At 40.4% G+C, this 15,221-nt stretch overlaps 3 protein-coding genes across 3 annotated transcripts; 2 read left to right on the top strand and 1 right to left on the bottom strand.

Moving 5' to 3' along the window:
* Nucleotides 1-242: 242 nt before the first annotated feature.
* Nucleotides 243-1,618, top strand: LOC126767814 (integrator complex subunit 15). The gene is made up of 2 exons (XM_050485464.1): nucleotides 243-419; nucleotides 476-1,618. The coding sequence occupies exons 1-2, from the start codon at nucleotides 341-343 to the stop codon at nucleotides 1,498-1,500; spliced, it is 1,104 nt and encodes a 367-aa protein (XP_050341421.1). The 5' UTR covers nucleotides 243-340; the 3' UTR covers nucleotides 1,501-1,618.
* On the bottom strand, nucleotides 1,497-2,561 carry LOC126767867 (ribosomal RNA-processing protein 7 homolog A). The gene is made up of 2 exons (XM_050485570.1): nucleotides 2,444-2,561; nucleotides 1,497-2,382 (listed from the first exon to the last, which is right to left on the bottom strand). Exons 1-2 carry the CDS (start codon nucleotides 2,466-2,468, stop codon nucleotides 1,604-1,606), a joined length of 804 nt encoding a protein of 267 aa, XP_050341527.1. The 5' UTR covers nucleotides 2,469-2,561; the 3' UTR covers nucleotides 1,497-1,603.
* A 401-nt stretch (nucleotides 2,562-2,962) lies between these two features.
* Nucleotides 2,963-5,246, top strand: LOC126767756 (dipeptidase 1). Its single transcript, XM_050485361.1, has 3 exons — nucleotides 2,963-4,166; nucleotides 4,223-4,398; nucleotides 4,460-5,246. Exons 1-3 carry the CDS (start codon nucleotides 3,165-3,167, stop codon nucleotides 4,803-4,805), a joined length of 1,524 nt encoding a protein of 507 aa, XP_050341318.1. The 5' UTR covers nucleotides 2,963-3,164; the 3' UTR covers nucleotides 4,806-5,246.
* The last annotated feature ends 9,975 nt before the right edge of the window (nucleotides 5,247-15,221 follow it).

Raw genomic sequence — 15,221 nt, 5'->3', positions numbered from 1 at the left:
TTCGTTCAGGAAAATTGTTACTAATTGAAATCCGATATATTAAAAGATTTATTATGTGACTTTTACAAACATTGATTACATGTACACAATATAGTTGTCGAGTCAACATATATTGTCTGTCAATATTCCCCTTCATGATATACAACAAACCCTCAATGGATATTACAAGTAAGGCACTCTTGGACCTGCCGTATCATTTATCGATAGCCGATTTCTCATGTATATTTTGAAAGGGTCGATTATTTTGTTTTGTCCATCACACCGGTTTCTTCTTTTGTACTTTGTTATTTGCAGTTTGTTTACATTTCATTGAATCATATTTGCGTTTATTTTTACAAAAATGTCGCAAGCTGATTTTAAACAGACTTTACGAAAGTTGGACTTTCCTGCTTGCGCAAAGGAGGCACTGCCACGAATAGGTAAAATTGCAAGTTTTTATTTACATTTAGAAAACTCATATCCCGTTTACTTTTAGAGAGCATAGTTGTAAGTCGCAGCAAACAAAACTTTGCAATTCAACTAATCTCCGAATTTGTGTTTATGGAACGTCCTAAAGATCCTGTTGATATTCGTAAAGGACAATCTTTTACCGGCACACAATTGAATTCGTTTCAAGAGTTCCAACTGATCATAGTTCTTATTGAATATTTCTCTCAACCTGGGCCGGACGCTACACGTAATGTGGTATTTCTCTCTCTCTTTGGCAGCAATCTTACACCGCAACGTTCCAAAATACTGTGCCGCTTAGTGAGCACTGCTGTATCGGGTTCTGTAGCTCCACTGCTCTCATCTGCTGGTACTTGGATGCAGCAAGTAGGTTGCATGAATCCACCAAGCCTGGAAGTGGCACAAAGTTTGGTTAGTGATTTTATAACATTTTCACGAAAAACTTCGGAGCAATTCAAGCAATTACCAATGGTCGCACCACACTTTGCAGCTAATCTTATGACGACTGTGGCAGATTTATATATGAAAGAGCAGAATGGCGTACTGACACCACCACCTGATGCTTTATTAGATGTATTCACCGAATGGATAAGTGAAAATCATGACTTATGCTTAGCATCCCAGCAGCCTTTAGCGTTACCGAGTGGTGCCATAGCAATGCCCGTTGTTACACCTTTAGCAGGGCTTATACGTTGGGCAGTCCTGTCACCTATGTTCTCTAATCGTCCTTCATATAGTAATTTACACCTGTGGCTTTTGCAAACGATGCTACAAATTGACAACTCTGGTCCGCCAACAGCATTAAACGCGCAACATGTGGCACAAAATGTGGGTCCGCTGCAAACGTATGTAGCACGCTTGGTTGCAGATAAGATCGAACCCACCAAGGATGCGGCATATCAGAAAAGCGTGGAACGATTAGCACAAGCAGTACAGTTAGCTATATCTGTAAAGTGCATGTATGGCAATATAACACAATTATTGTGTCTTTTGGAAACACTTCCGCCACACCCACTTATGACCATGGTTATAAAAGCAAACAGGAAAAATTGAATTAAGTTTAAGCTATCTATACTAATGTAAATTATATTTTGACAAATAAAAAATGTACACTTATCTTTGAAGTATATAGCTTCAATTATAAGTACATATATAACTAGAAAGGTCTAAACCGACGCGTCTTCTTTAGTGCCTCGATTTTCTGCTTGTCTTCTTCGAATTTTTTGCGCAATTCAATTATATTCTTCATTTTCGATTCACGTATCTGGAAAGTGTAGAAATTCTCTAATTCCTTCTTCTTCTTGCCTCGCACTATTTTCTCTTCTAAACGTCCAACAACCGATTCTTTCTGTTCGAAACCGGCGTTACGTCCTTGTTTGCCGACAGTCACCCAACCGTCGGCATCTGCTTCGGAGTTCTTCGCCGCTTCAATCGCCTCCTTTTCGCGCTTATCATAAAGTTCTATATACTTATCAATGCGTGCTTGCAATTCCTCTTCATCCAAAATTCGTTTCTCATATTGGCTATGTAATAGCTGCATACCCGAATCCAACACACAATTGCCATCGGTATTAAACAAATCTATGCTATCCAATTGCAACGCTCGTTTAACACCCACATTTTTGTGAAAGACTACATAAGCCACTTTAAATTTAAATGGCGTTGTTGATGCGCTAAACGGTACGCAATTTTGTTGCCATTTTTCACTTTCATTTCGACCTGGACGTTCAGCAAAGCTGACTGTGTTTGGAACATCTACTTTGGCGCGGAAAAAAGTGCCCAAACTTTGCTCTGTCACATATGGTGGCACGTTCAGTAAGAAGAGTGTGCGGCCTTTCGGTTTGTCTGCATCCTCCAATCGTATAAAATGCTCCCGCATATAAATATGATGGCAGAGCTCCAGAGGACGGTCCGCAGTGAGGCGTAAAGGTATCACTAAAAATGTTTTTTATTTGAAATTTTAATTTTCTTTATTAATTTCATATGTCTGAGTTACCTTTGTATCCCTCTATTTCGGGCATTTTGCTGATTCGTTAAATAAAATAAAGTACAATCTTCACGATATATGTATAACGCACGTGCAATAATTTGTTTACAACAGCTGACCGCCAATGTTTTTGCTTTGACAATAGCTCATTCACAATAACGCTTGAAATTTACTTTTTCGAATTTAGATTCTTACTTGAAATGGAATTGGAACGGATCAATGGATTTTAGTCGTTAAAAATTCAATCTTTTTTTCTTACTCAAACTATGTTTTAAAAGGTAATACATAAGAAATTGTATCAAAAATATTTGCTTACAAATAAAATGTAATGTTTTTAAGATTTTAAGACATTGCAAGTAATCATACAGATTTATTAGCCTGACCAGTGCCAAGGAGGTGTGCAGCTATTATTTTTAGGTAAGTAAACATCGCTAAGGCAATATCAGCTGACTAAAATTTTGTGCATCCTGTTGCAAATCTGTGACGCATAGCATTGCGCAGGAGCAGGACAAATGTCAAATGAAAAATCGATAAAGCTTTTTTCCTCATATCAAGCAGTGTATATGCTAAAGGACTTATTTCACTTGTTGGTAAATAATCAATCAAATTTAATTAGATAACTAAAATCGAAACGTCCATAATAAAAAAGAGAAAGTTCGGAGCGCAACAGCTTGCAGCTGATTTGGAAAGCCAAACGCTTTGCTTATATAAACCAATTAATGGCAGCAGCATGAATCCAGTGCCAAATCGCGAATATATTGAGGTGTGCGCTGCCGCCATACATCACCATCAGCAGCATCCGTACCCTCAGCATCAGCATCAACATCATCAGCACCATCAGCAACATCAAGCAGTCGCACTCAATACTCTATTAAGCAACGCACCGCCACCACCACCACCGACCGTACAACTCCCACACCCGCACGAATTGAAGGCGCCTCCACACGAACATCAGCCTCATTGCAAGCAACAGTGTTTTGTTTTCACAGAGATTGCGGATATTGAACTACCGCCTGAGATCACAAAGCTCGGCGGTGAGAAGCTAAAGAATGGCGCAATCGCCGCTGCCGCCTACAAAATGAGCGCATGCAGCGATAGCGGCAGTGAGCCAAGCCGCTCGTCGCGCAATCGTCGCCTGATAGTAGTTCTCGGCATAATGTTGGTTTGCATAGCAATGGCTGGCGGCATACCTTTGGCTCTACAGTTGCGTTCTTCCTCATTGCTGGAAGCGCGTTTGGCTTTCATACGTCGTTTGTTGACCGAGTCACCACTTATCGAAGGCTCCTCCTGGCAGCCACCAATGCGTGATGCTGTGAATCGCACCAGCGGCGGTCTCTTGAATGAGGTTCGCCGCAATCATGTCGGTGCTGTGTTCTGGCCAATCTCCGTACCCTGCGGTGCACAATATTTGGATGCGGTGCAGCTGGCGTTGGAGGGTATTGATGAGGCGCGTCGCATCACCGCCAATACGGATGCATTGCATATCGTGTTATCCGCCGACGAAATGGAACAGACGCATATACGTGGCGAGGTGGCTGTTATGTTAGGTCTGGGTGGCGGTCATACATTGGGCGCTAGTCTGGCGGTGCTGCGTTCGATGTATCTGTTAGGCGCGCGCTTTGTATCGATTACTAGTTTGGAATGCACTACACCGTGGGCCGCCGCTTGCATACGCAGCCACGACTATCTATTTGAGGAAAATGCCACACACTCGATTAACGAGTTCGGGAAGGTGGGTAGTCGCTAAAATGGTCAAGATTCTAACTTTTTTTATTCTCATCCTTGCAGACAGTACTTTACGAGATGAACCGTTTGGGTATGCTTATTGAGATTTCGCAGCTTTCCGAGGCGGCCATGGTAACTGCTTTGCATACCGCCAAAGCACCCGTTTTACTTTTGAATGCTGTACCGATTTCGCTCTGCAACAGCTCCAGCGTTGCTTCCATACCCGATCGCGTTTTGAGGTAAGTTTAGTTTTTTCTTTTGCTTCCATTATAGACGTGTGCTCATGCTTCTTCTTGTTAGTCTGCTCTCGGATAACGGCGGCGTTATAATGCTGAACTTGGAACGTTGCGATGAGCGTCGATTCTCGGTGCGTGAAGCTATCAACGCCATCAATTATGTGCGCAAAGTGGCAGGTGTGGATCACATTGGACTTGGTGGCGCGCCCAAAAGCTATGCTTTTTTACTCGCTGAGCTGGCACGTGATCGCGTTTGGGGTAATGCAGCCATAAAGAAATTAATTGGCGGTAATGTGGTGCGTATTTTGCGTGAAGTGGAGACGCTGAAGAATCGTCTGCCCCTTTATGAGGACTGGATACCGCGCGAATTGGTGGAGAGCACATCTTATTGCCGCTATCCCGAGACATAAACTGCAGCCAGTTGTGAAATGGAAAGAGAAAAAGATAATACAAAATATTTCGTTGGAGTTTTTTCGTTAGTGTGTGCACAAAAACAGTTAATCCCACCCACCCAAACCCCACTACGTTTACCTATGACATAAATGCATGCATATTCGAATAGGGATACATAACGGTATGTTTATACCAGAAAACCACAAACATATAATACTATAGATAGCCTGATAGCTACTAGATATTCTCAATATAACTAGTTATATTAAGACTAGTTACTAATTACATATGTGTTATACTTATGTATTGCTCTTCTGTTGTTTACTTTTCAAAACTCAGAGAAAATATCGTTTTGAAATGTAAGAAGAATGTATTAACTATTATTAATTAATTCATATAAATCAATAAAAACCGAAGTAACAACTTAATTGATAATTAAAGTTAAAAACAAAAATTAATCGAGTTTACTTTTGATGTTGGACAAAGTTTTATGGACTTTCAAGCGGTACTTGAAAGCCAAACTTTTAGTATAATGTTTTTGTTGTGAGGCGTCCGGTATGAAATGAGCGTTTTTTTGTGATAATGTTCTTTTCAACGGAGTGAAGGTCTTCCTTTCCCTCTGATTCTCCCGGCGGGTACTGGGTCGAATACTCTCAGAGCCGGAGTGTTTTATCCATACGGAAGACATTTCCTAGCCAGCGCAGCCGCTGTCTCTTAATTCGCTGAATTACCTCAATGTCATACAGCTCATCGTTTCATCGACTGCGGTATTCGCCGTTGACAATGCGCAAAAAAAACAATAAATCTTTTGCAGAACCTTTCTCTAGAAAACTAGTAAAACCGACTTATCAGACGTTGTCATCGTCCATGCCTCTGCACCATTTAGCAGGACTGGGATAATGAGTGACTTGTATAGTTTAGTCTTTGTTCGTCGAGAGGGGACTTTACTTCTCAATTGCCTACGCAGTCCGAAGTAGCACCTGTTGGCAAGAGTTATTCTGCGGTGGATTTTGAGGCTGACGTTGTTGTTAGTGTTAATGCTGGTTCCAAGATAGACGAAATTATCTTTGACTTCCAAGTCAACTGTGACGTGGGAGCCAATCGCGAGTGCGACGACTGTTTGTTTAATGACAGGAGAAATTTCGTTTTGCCCTCGTTCACTACCAGACCCATTTGCTTCGCTTTCTTATCCATCAAAATTAACGTGGATGTTGAAGCCAATGATATCAATATCATCCGCATATGCCAGCAGCTGTACACTTTTATAGAAGATTGTACCTTCTCGATTCAGCTTTGCAGCTCGAATTATTTTTTCCAGGAGTAGATTGAAGAAATCGCATGTTAGGGAGTCGCCTTGTCTGAATCTTCGTTTAGAATCGAACGATTCGGAGAGGTCCTTCCCGATCCTGACGGAGCTTTTAGTGTTGTTCAATGTCAGTTTACACAGCTGTATTAGATTTGCGGCGATACAAAATTCAGACATCGCTGCATAAAGGCAGCTATGAAATCAACGAAGAGGTGGTGCGTGTCGATTCTCTTTTCACGCGTCTTGTCCAAGATTTGGCGCATGGTGAATATCAGGTCGGTTATTGATTTTCCAGGTCTTAAGCCAGGTTAAGACCTTAAGGTCCAATCAGTTTGTTGAGGGTGGGGTTTAATCTTTCACACAACGCGATGTTAAGGAGATTTATCATACTGTAGTTGGTGCAGATTGCGGGGTCTTCCGTTTTGTGGATTGGGCAGCTCATTTAAATTCCAATCATCGGTCATGCTTTCTTCCGACCATATTCTATAAAGAAGCTGACGCATGCTCCTTATCAGTTCTTCGCCGCCGTGTTTGAATAGCTCGCCGGAAATTCATCGGCCGCTTTGTTGATCTTCAAACGGGTAATTGCTGTCGAACTTCTTCATGGACCGGTAATGCCACGTCAGCTATTCAGTAGGCTGGAGAAGTGTTCCCTCCATAATTTTAGTATGCTCAGGACATCTGTCACTAGATCACCTCTGTGGTTTCTACAAGAGAATGCTCTGATCTTGAAACCTTGTGTTAGTCGCCGCATTTTTTCGTAGAATTTTCGAGCATTACCCCTGTCGGCCAGCTTATCAAGCTCTTCGTATCCACGCATTCCGGCCTCTCTTTTTTTTGTCTACAAACGCGTCTCGCTTCCCTTTTTAACTCTCGGTATCTATCCCATCCCGCGTGTTGTGGTCGATTTTAGCGTTGGGAGGTAGGCAGTCTATTTTCTCTCCGCTGCGACACAGCACTCCTCATTGTACCAGCTGTTCTTTTGCATTTTGCGAAAACCATTGTTTCGTTTGCAGCTGTACGTAAGGAGCTTGAAATGTCGTCCCACAGTTCCCTTAGACCGAGGTGCTAACGAGTGCTCTCAGAGAGCAGGAGTACAGGTCCAGTAGAAAATCGTTCGGCTGTCTGTAGTAATTGCATCTTCTCGACATCGAACCTTCCTTGTGTTTGTTGACGTACGTTTTTTGCTTCGTAGAGCCGGTTGTGTATCTTGATTGCAGCAAGATAGTAGTCCGAGTCGATGTTAGAACCTTGAAGCGTACGCACGTCCAAAACACTGGAGACGTATCTTACGTGTATCACAAGATTGTTGTTGTTGTTTTGGTTGCTGGAGAATTACGCCGAGTTGACAGTCCTTGGCCGGATAAAAAACCGGGTCCGTTCCGATTATGTAGACCCTACTGCTGTAGGAACGATCACAAAATGATCGATCTGCTTGATGCCTTCCAGGGACAATCAGGTAGCATGGTGAATTTTTCTACGTTAGAATCTAGTACTACAGACAATCATATTTCGAGCCTCGGCGAAGTCGATCAGCCTCAACACATTTGGCGATGTTTCCTCGTTTCACTATTTACGATAGAAATTTGCGAAACCGGATATTGTGTCTACTCTCCTAAATAGGTTGTCTGCCACGGAAGTCACAGACTCCCCACATTCGACCCGTCTGCGGTTGTATTTAGCTCATCCTTACTTCTGTTCAATGTGCATATTTGCGGTCTGATTTCCAATTCCTCACTTGTGCGCCTCTCACGCCGCTTGCCACCACCCTTTTTCGATTTCTACTGCCTGACAAATCTGCACACACGAGTATGTATGTGTTTGTTGTGCTCCACCCCGGCAATTACGGCTGCGCTTTCGCCATTTTCTGGGCACTTTGATCTGCCAGCCACTTTGTTGACTTGCCACATTTGCTACATTTCACACACCCCAAATTCTTTGTCTAAACAAACGCTTTACTGCTCCTTATGCTGCTGTGATCTCCACTGCTTGCCTGTGGCTGTGTTTGTGCAACACTTTGCTGCTTTTGATATTCTATATATTTTTTCTTGATTCGTTGTCATTTTGCGAAGCTGGCGCTTCCTGTGTGTTTTTGTGTGGGATTCGCCTATCTACGAATGTCATCTTGTGCCTTTTTGTTTTCTTTATTACTCGTTGTGAGTTTTTTATGCGCCAAATTGCACAATAAATAATATAAAAATAGCGAAAGCGTAGCTCGCATAGCGAAATCATGACAGTCATTGCATTTAGCTGCTATTGCCTTTGCGGCGGCGACACAGCGAGCAGAAGGAAGAAGCAGCGGGCGCACAAAGTGAAGAACACGACATTTACTTTTGCACTACGCTTTTGCTTTGTCATTTTCCACTTCTTTACTTTACGCGCATTCCATGTGATTTACCAAGAAATGCAGCGCGGCGTCTATAAAAGACTACCAACGCTTAGCTGTGTGTGTGTGTGTGGGTGTGTGTTGAGTGTGCGCTTACATATGTGCATTCCAATTGCATGGTCGTCTTGACTATAAAATTATGCTAATGAAATCGCATATCTGATGACGACCAGCTTATATGTGCGCGCACACACAAGCCACAAAACTCGTCTGTTGTTGTTTGTTGAGTTGTTTTTTGCGCTGCTGACGTCTGCGAGGCGTTACTGTGGAAATCTAATAAAAACCCAGCAGTTATGCGTCCTTGAGTGGCTGCGGTCTGCAAGTGGCAGCAATATTTACACACATACACTCATACTGACACACACGAGAAACAACAACAACTAGAGATACAGCGCATGACATTTGTTGTTGCGCATAGGTTTGTTGGTGTTTGCATTTGCTGTGGCGCTGTTGGCAAATGCCATTAGCTATGCCGCGATTTATTTACACTCGACGGGCACACCAGCAAGCTGGATTTGAAAACCAGCAGCAGCGCAAATTATCTTCAAGTGCTGCGTATGTATGACGGCGTAGAGCAGGTGAAGTGTGCGGGGGTACGTGGCGTATGAGTAACATTTTTCTGCGGCCACTGCAGTTGACAGGCAAACCAAGTACCATACGCACACACACACCCAAACATATGTATGTGTTTACATAGGTATGCCGGAAATTTAATTACATATGGATGAAGTCATAAGGTGTTTGCGGTTGTGCAGAGAAACAAAAAAACTAAAATAAATAAATGAAAATAACCTCAACAAATAGTTGAGTGAGTAACTTCCGGGTTCGTGAGCTGTAGAAATAAGTTATGCCATACTTTAAGCAAATATTTATTTGACAGTTTCAGAAACTATAACGGAGGACTTTTATTACTTCGCAAGATTTTCATACTCAAATCACTTCGCGTTGAAATGAGTCTCATAACTTCAGGTCGCCAATCACAAGTGATTGAGAAAACATACTGCACGTTCAAAATGTTCACAATGTTTCACAAAAAAAGTAGAGATGATTTTAAAGAGAGAGACGCATCGAACGCTTGTCGAGGCATATGGTGATCTATCAGAAGCAACATGCAAAAGATGGTTTCAATGATTGAGAGATAATGATTTTAAGTGAGAAATGAAGCAATATTGGATGAAGATGATACTTTGAGTCAAAGGCAAGGGACAGTCATGTTAAATGATGCAAAACAAACAATTTCAGATCGTTTGAAAGCTATGAGAAAGATCCAAAAGTTTGTAAAATGGGTGCCACATGAATTGAATGAAAGACAAATGGAAAACCAAAAGAAAACACTTGTGAAATTTTGCTTCAAAGACACGAAAGTAAATAAGTTTTTCATAGAATTGTCACTTGCGATGAAAAATGGATTTATTTGAAGTGTTCTAAACGGAGAAAGTCATGGGTTAATCCGGAACAACCGTCAACATCGCTTGCAAAAACAGATTCATTGGGTAAGGAGGCAATGCTCTGTGTTTTGTGGCATCCGAAGGTTGTATGTAGTATATCATGAGCTTTTAAAACCTGGTGAAGCTTTTAGTACTGATTGCTACAGACAACAAATGATCAACTTGAACCATGCATTCATCGAAAAATTATCAGAATGGAACAGAAGACACGGCACAACAATTTTACACGACAATGCACCTGACCACAAAGCAAAATCCGTTCAGGATGTTGGGTAAAATGTATAAAAAGCAATTGTCAGTACTTTGATTATATTTTTTTTACTATCTCATTGAAATTAGTATTTCTTTTTTACAAAAACGCACACTTCTTACTCCTACACCCGGTATGATATCCTGGGTTTTTTGATCTCTTGCATTAAGCAAGTAAACATACAATTGAAGAAAAAGAATATTCTAATACAAAATTTTATGCGCTACAGCAAAGGTCTAATTAATTTGTCCCTAAAAACATTCCTTTAATAGTTTTAAGCTACCCCTGTTCACTCCGCATATAACGGTACTGGTAAAAACTACAACAAATGCATATCGCATTCAATAATTAAATATGATAGAGACATAAAACGAGATAGTATAATAAAGCTTAATAGAAGCCGGGCTAAAAACTGGCAATTAGCGTGTCACCACACACTTTTAGGTGAAATGACATATCTCAGGACCCTCTCGACCGATTTCAACCAAATTCGGTGTATGACATTCTTCTCACATTCCTATGTAATAGTACGAAAATCGGACTCCAACCACGCCAACTTCCCATATAACACAATTTCCATTTAATTCTTTCACTTTCCAGTATACAAATCAAGAATTAATTAAATAACGTATAATATTTTGCGCTAATAATTCTTTTAAAGTTTACTACCTCATGACTAAAATTTTCTCAAATCCAACCAGAACAGTTCAAGTCACTAGGCACCGAATATGTGGACCCCAGAGCCTATAGTTGATTTCGAACTTTCGGCCAATATTTGAATTATCTTAATAAAAATTACAGAGCGCGTTTTACTCATATCAGTGCAGCTTTGTGCTTAAAATAAATAAAATTGGGCGAAAACTTGACCTAGCCCCCATATAACTAATGTCAGGATCTTCGTACAACAGGCTAATTTTACCCCATATGATTGGTGATTGTATGTAAGGTATTTTAATGAAACCCAGGGATATTTTTTCAGTATGTGCCATCCTCTGGTTGACGGTTTGCACCTTAAAGTATTTCTTTGGCTTTGATTCTAGCAAGTTGCAAGAAGATGAAACGCTCGGCTACATCCGAACTTAGCCCTTCCTTAATGGATTTTTTTTGTTTTATTTGAGCGTTAGTTTTATTTAGATTTATCCAATTCTATCTCTATGGTAAGAAAGGTCTCTTCCCATGTCGGGAATTTAGTTATGTTATTACATCAACACCATAAGCTTCACCATCATATTCCTTTTCAACTTCAAGTTATTTTTATCTTTATCTCTTTATCTTTATCTTTATCTTTATCTTTATCTTTATCTTTATCTTTATCTTTATCTTTATCTTTATCTTTATCTTTATCTTTATCTTTATCTTTATCTTTATCTTTATCTTTATCTTTATCTTTATCTTTATCTTTATCTTTATCTTTATCTTTATCTTTATCTTTATCTTTATCTTTATCTTTATCTTTATCTTTATCTTTATCTTTATCTTTATCTTTATCTTAATCTTTATCTTTATCTTTATCTTTATCTTTATCTTTATCTTTATCTTTATCTTTATCTTTATCTTTATCTTTATCTTTATCTTTATCTTTATCTTCATCTTTATCTTTATCTTTATCTTTATCTTTATATTTATCTTTATCTTTATCTTTATCTTTATCTTTATCATCGTCTTTGGAAGCTAACACCAAATCGAAAAACTAAGTGAAACCCAGTCCATCTCACTTCGGACCTTCAAGTTGATGATCGAACTATTTCTTTCGAATCTCTTTGGAATTTGAAGAATTATTAGTGTTTTCTACACGTCATGTACAAATGTCTATATGAATGATTAGCGAAACGAGCTAAGCCGATTTAGCTAGGTCAGTTTGTCTGTCCTTATAAACGCGAATTAGTTACTCAGTTTTTGAGATAACTATATCGGACAACTATAGAATAGAGCTAACAAACAAACTCAGCGATGACAATCAATCATTTGGTCATTTATATATACTCCGACGTTTTATTTTGGTTGTTACAAACTTGATGGCAAACTTAATATACCCTGCTCCGGGTGACAAATAAGAAAAAAGGAAGAAGAAAAAATTTCTTATTTATGTTAATGTTTAAATATTTGAATAAAGAAAATACGGAATCCAAAGAATTGTTAATTAAGGGTACATGTTAAACATAAAAACAATCGCACACACATATATACATCTATATTCATCAAGGACGGCCATAGGCTTGTCACTCTCCAACACACCAGCGAAATGCTAATGTCAAGGTTGAAAAGTCGCATAAACTAGAAAACATTGAACTTTGACTAAAACTAAGCTAAGCGCGCCTTACACCTAACGGAAGTTGGGTACAAACATACACAGACCTACTTCAGCAGTTGTTGCTGTTTTCACTTTTGTTGTTCAACATATTGCCGCTGCTGTTGCCTTTGTTGAAGTGATCCCCTGGGAGGCCAATAAATAAATTCACAAAAAGTTTGTAGCGCAGACACAACAAAAACAACAGCAACAGTACAATAGAGAGCAAACAACAAGTAGAGCGGCGTGCAACTTGAGAGATTGCTTTGCTATTGAAAAGAAATATTGCGCAATAACAACTATTTGCCTACTTGTAGCACAATGACCAAGCCTCGGCGGCTTCTATGGGCTCTGGGAGCGGCAAACAATTTAAGTTATAAATTCGCTCATTCGCCTTAATTGGCATAAATTATCGAAGTTTTGCTGGCAACGAGCCGAAATAGCAGTCCGAACGGCCAATATGCGATTGGTTTCGATTGTCAGACGGACGTGCAAGAAAAGCGGACACACACACATGCGAACTTATGATATGGCGCTGCCATTGTGTTGAGTGGAAACTTGCAATCAACACTGAGTCTCGCATCACAAATACGGCGGGGTTCAAACTTTATCAATAAAATATCCAACAGTCTGCACAAGCACACATACATACATACAAGTATATATAAATATATACGCTTACATATACATTCATATGTGAATTCAGTTGGCGGAGTGTTAGCTCATATGAGTGTCACTGTCTGCGAAAATTTATTTCCGACGGTGCGACACTTATACGGCGAGTGTTTGGTATTTCCGTTTCCGGCATTTGACTTTGGCCATAAGGACAATAATAATAGCAACCGTAACACCTTTACGGTTAGTTAAATGGATCAGCAGCAGCGACAGAGACAACCATGCGTCTGTATTTGTGGGCGGCTTCGAAGGCTTTGTGTGCCAAGTGGGCGGCGAATGCATGCGACAGGCTCTTGAATTAATCAACAATTTATTGTATCAATGCAGCGGCATAATAAATGTTTGCACGAACACATGTACGAACATGGCATGGCACAGCAGAAGTCAGACACCAGAGCATCACGTGCGCAAGGGTATACCTATATGTATACCTACTTGCAACATAAGTCAATAAGATTACGCACAGTTGAGGGAAATATATGTTAGAGATTATATATATGAGCCGCCATAATGCATGACCGCTTCAATTATGGCCAAGCAATGTTGCCACATTGTTTAATATTGTGAGAGTGATAGCAGATAGTGAGGAGAAGCGTTCTCATGTGACCTGTTGTTGCCTTAGGGAAATATTTATTGGATATATTTTTGATTATTTAGTAAATAGTTGGCAACACTATTGCAGGAAAACCTTGATATGTGGATTGAAATCTTTTCAACATAGTCTCAATGTTTGCTCAATATATCCCATCTGAAACATATGTTCTTTGAAGGTCTGCAAAGTACACCTCTGTTGTAGGGATAGCATCATTATTCGACTCAAATTTCACTTCAACGCGTTCCTTTTTCATGTTTGGAAACAAAAAGTAACCGTACAGAACCAAATCTGAGAAATACGTTGGATGGGACAGTAGTTCGTAGTCTAGTTCAACCATTTCGATTGAGGAATACTTCCTTCTTCTCAGATGGGATGGTTTCTTCTGCAATTAGAGTATATAGTCTTTATGTCTTCCTCTAGATTGTCGATGTAGGTCACACCTTGTGAATCCGAAAAAAACTGACTATCCCTTTTTCAGCCGATAGGACAGGCTTTCTTTCGAGGAGAATTTATCCGTAGTGTCCACTATTTCGACTGTTACTTGTCAGAGGTGTATATCTGTGGACTCATGCTGCGTCCGCTTCAAAACTTTTTTTAAATAAAACAAAAACGGGTTGGGATATCAATGAATTCTATTACTGTGAAAGTACACATTTGTATGGACCTCGATTCTTTTGCATGGCCACCAAGGGGCACGCTTTCAGAAATCCAGACGCTGAACACAATTTTCGACGGTTTTCAAGCATAAATCGGCCGATACTGCTGTAATTTCGCGTTCGATATTCGTACGAAGTTCATCAGATGTTCGCATACACCATACACTTGACGTAGCCCTTCAGAAAATAGTCTAACGGCGTCAAAATGCACGACCGAGGCGGCCAATTGACTGGGACATTTCGTGAGAAAACACGTTCTCAAACTTGGTTTTCAATAAATCGATTGTGACATTCGCTGTGTGCCTCTTGGCGCCATCCTGTTGGAGCCATATATTGTCCAAGTTCATATCATTAAATTCTTCTTCTTCTTTACTGGCGCAGACACCGCTTACGCGATTATAGCAACAGCGCGCCAGTCATTCCTTCTTTTCGCAATGTGGCGCCAATTGGATATTCCAAGCGAAGCCAGGTCCTTCTCCACCTGGTCCTTCCAACCGGAGTGGAGGTCTTCCTCTTCCTCTGCTTCCTCCGGCGGGTACGGCGTCGAATACTTTCCGAGCTTGAGTGTTTTCGTCCATTCGGACAACATGACCCAGCCAGCGAGGCCGCTGTCTTTTAATTCGCTGAACTATGTCAATGTCGTCGTATATCCCATACAGCTCATCGTTCCATCGAATGCGATATTCACCGTGGCCAACATGCAAAGGATCTTTCGCAGAACCTTTCTATCGAAAACTCGTAACGTCGACTCATCAGATGATGTCATCGTCTATGCAAGACGGGAATAATGAGTGACTTATAGAGTTTGGTCTTTGTTCGTCGTGAAAGGA

The sequence above is a fragment of the Bactrocera neohumeralis genome, chromosome 2 (genome assembly GCF_024586455.1).
Source record: "Bactrocera neohumeralis isolate Rockhampton chromosome 2, APGP_CSIRO_Bneo_wtdbg2-racon-allhic-juicebox.fasta_v2, whole genome shotgun sequence".
In the NCBI taxonomy this organism is placed as follows: domain Eukaryota; kingdom Metazoa; phylum Arthropoda; class Insecta; order Diptera; family Tephritidae; genus Bactrocera; species Bactrocera neohumeralis.
The sequence above is the reverse complement of the archived record's forward strand: the minus strand, read 5'-3'. Positions and strand labels throughout refer to the sequence as shown.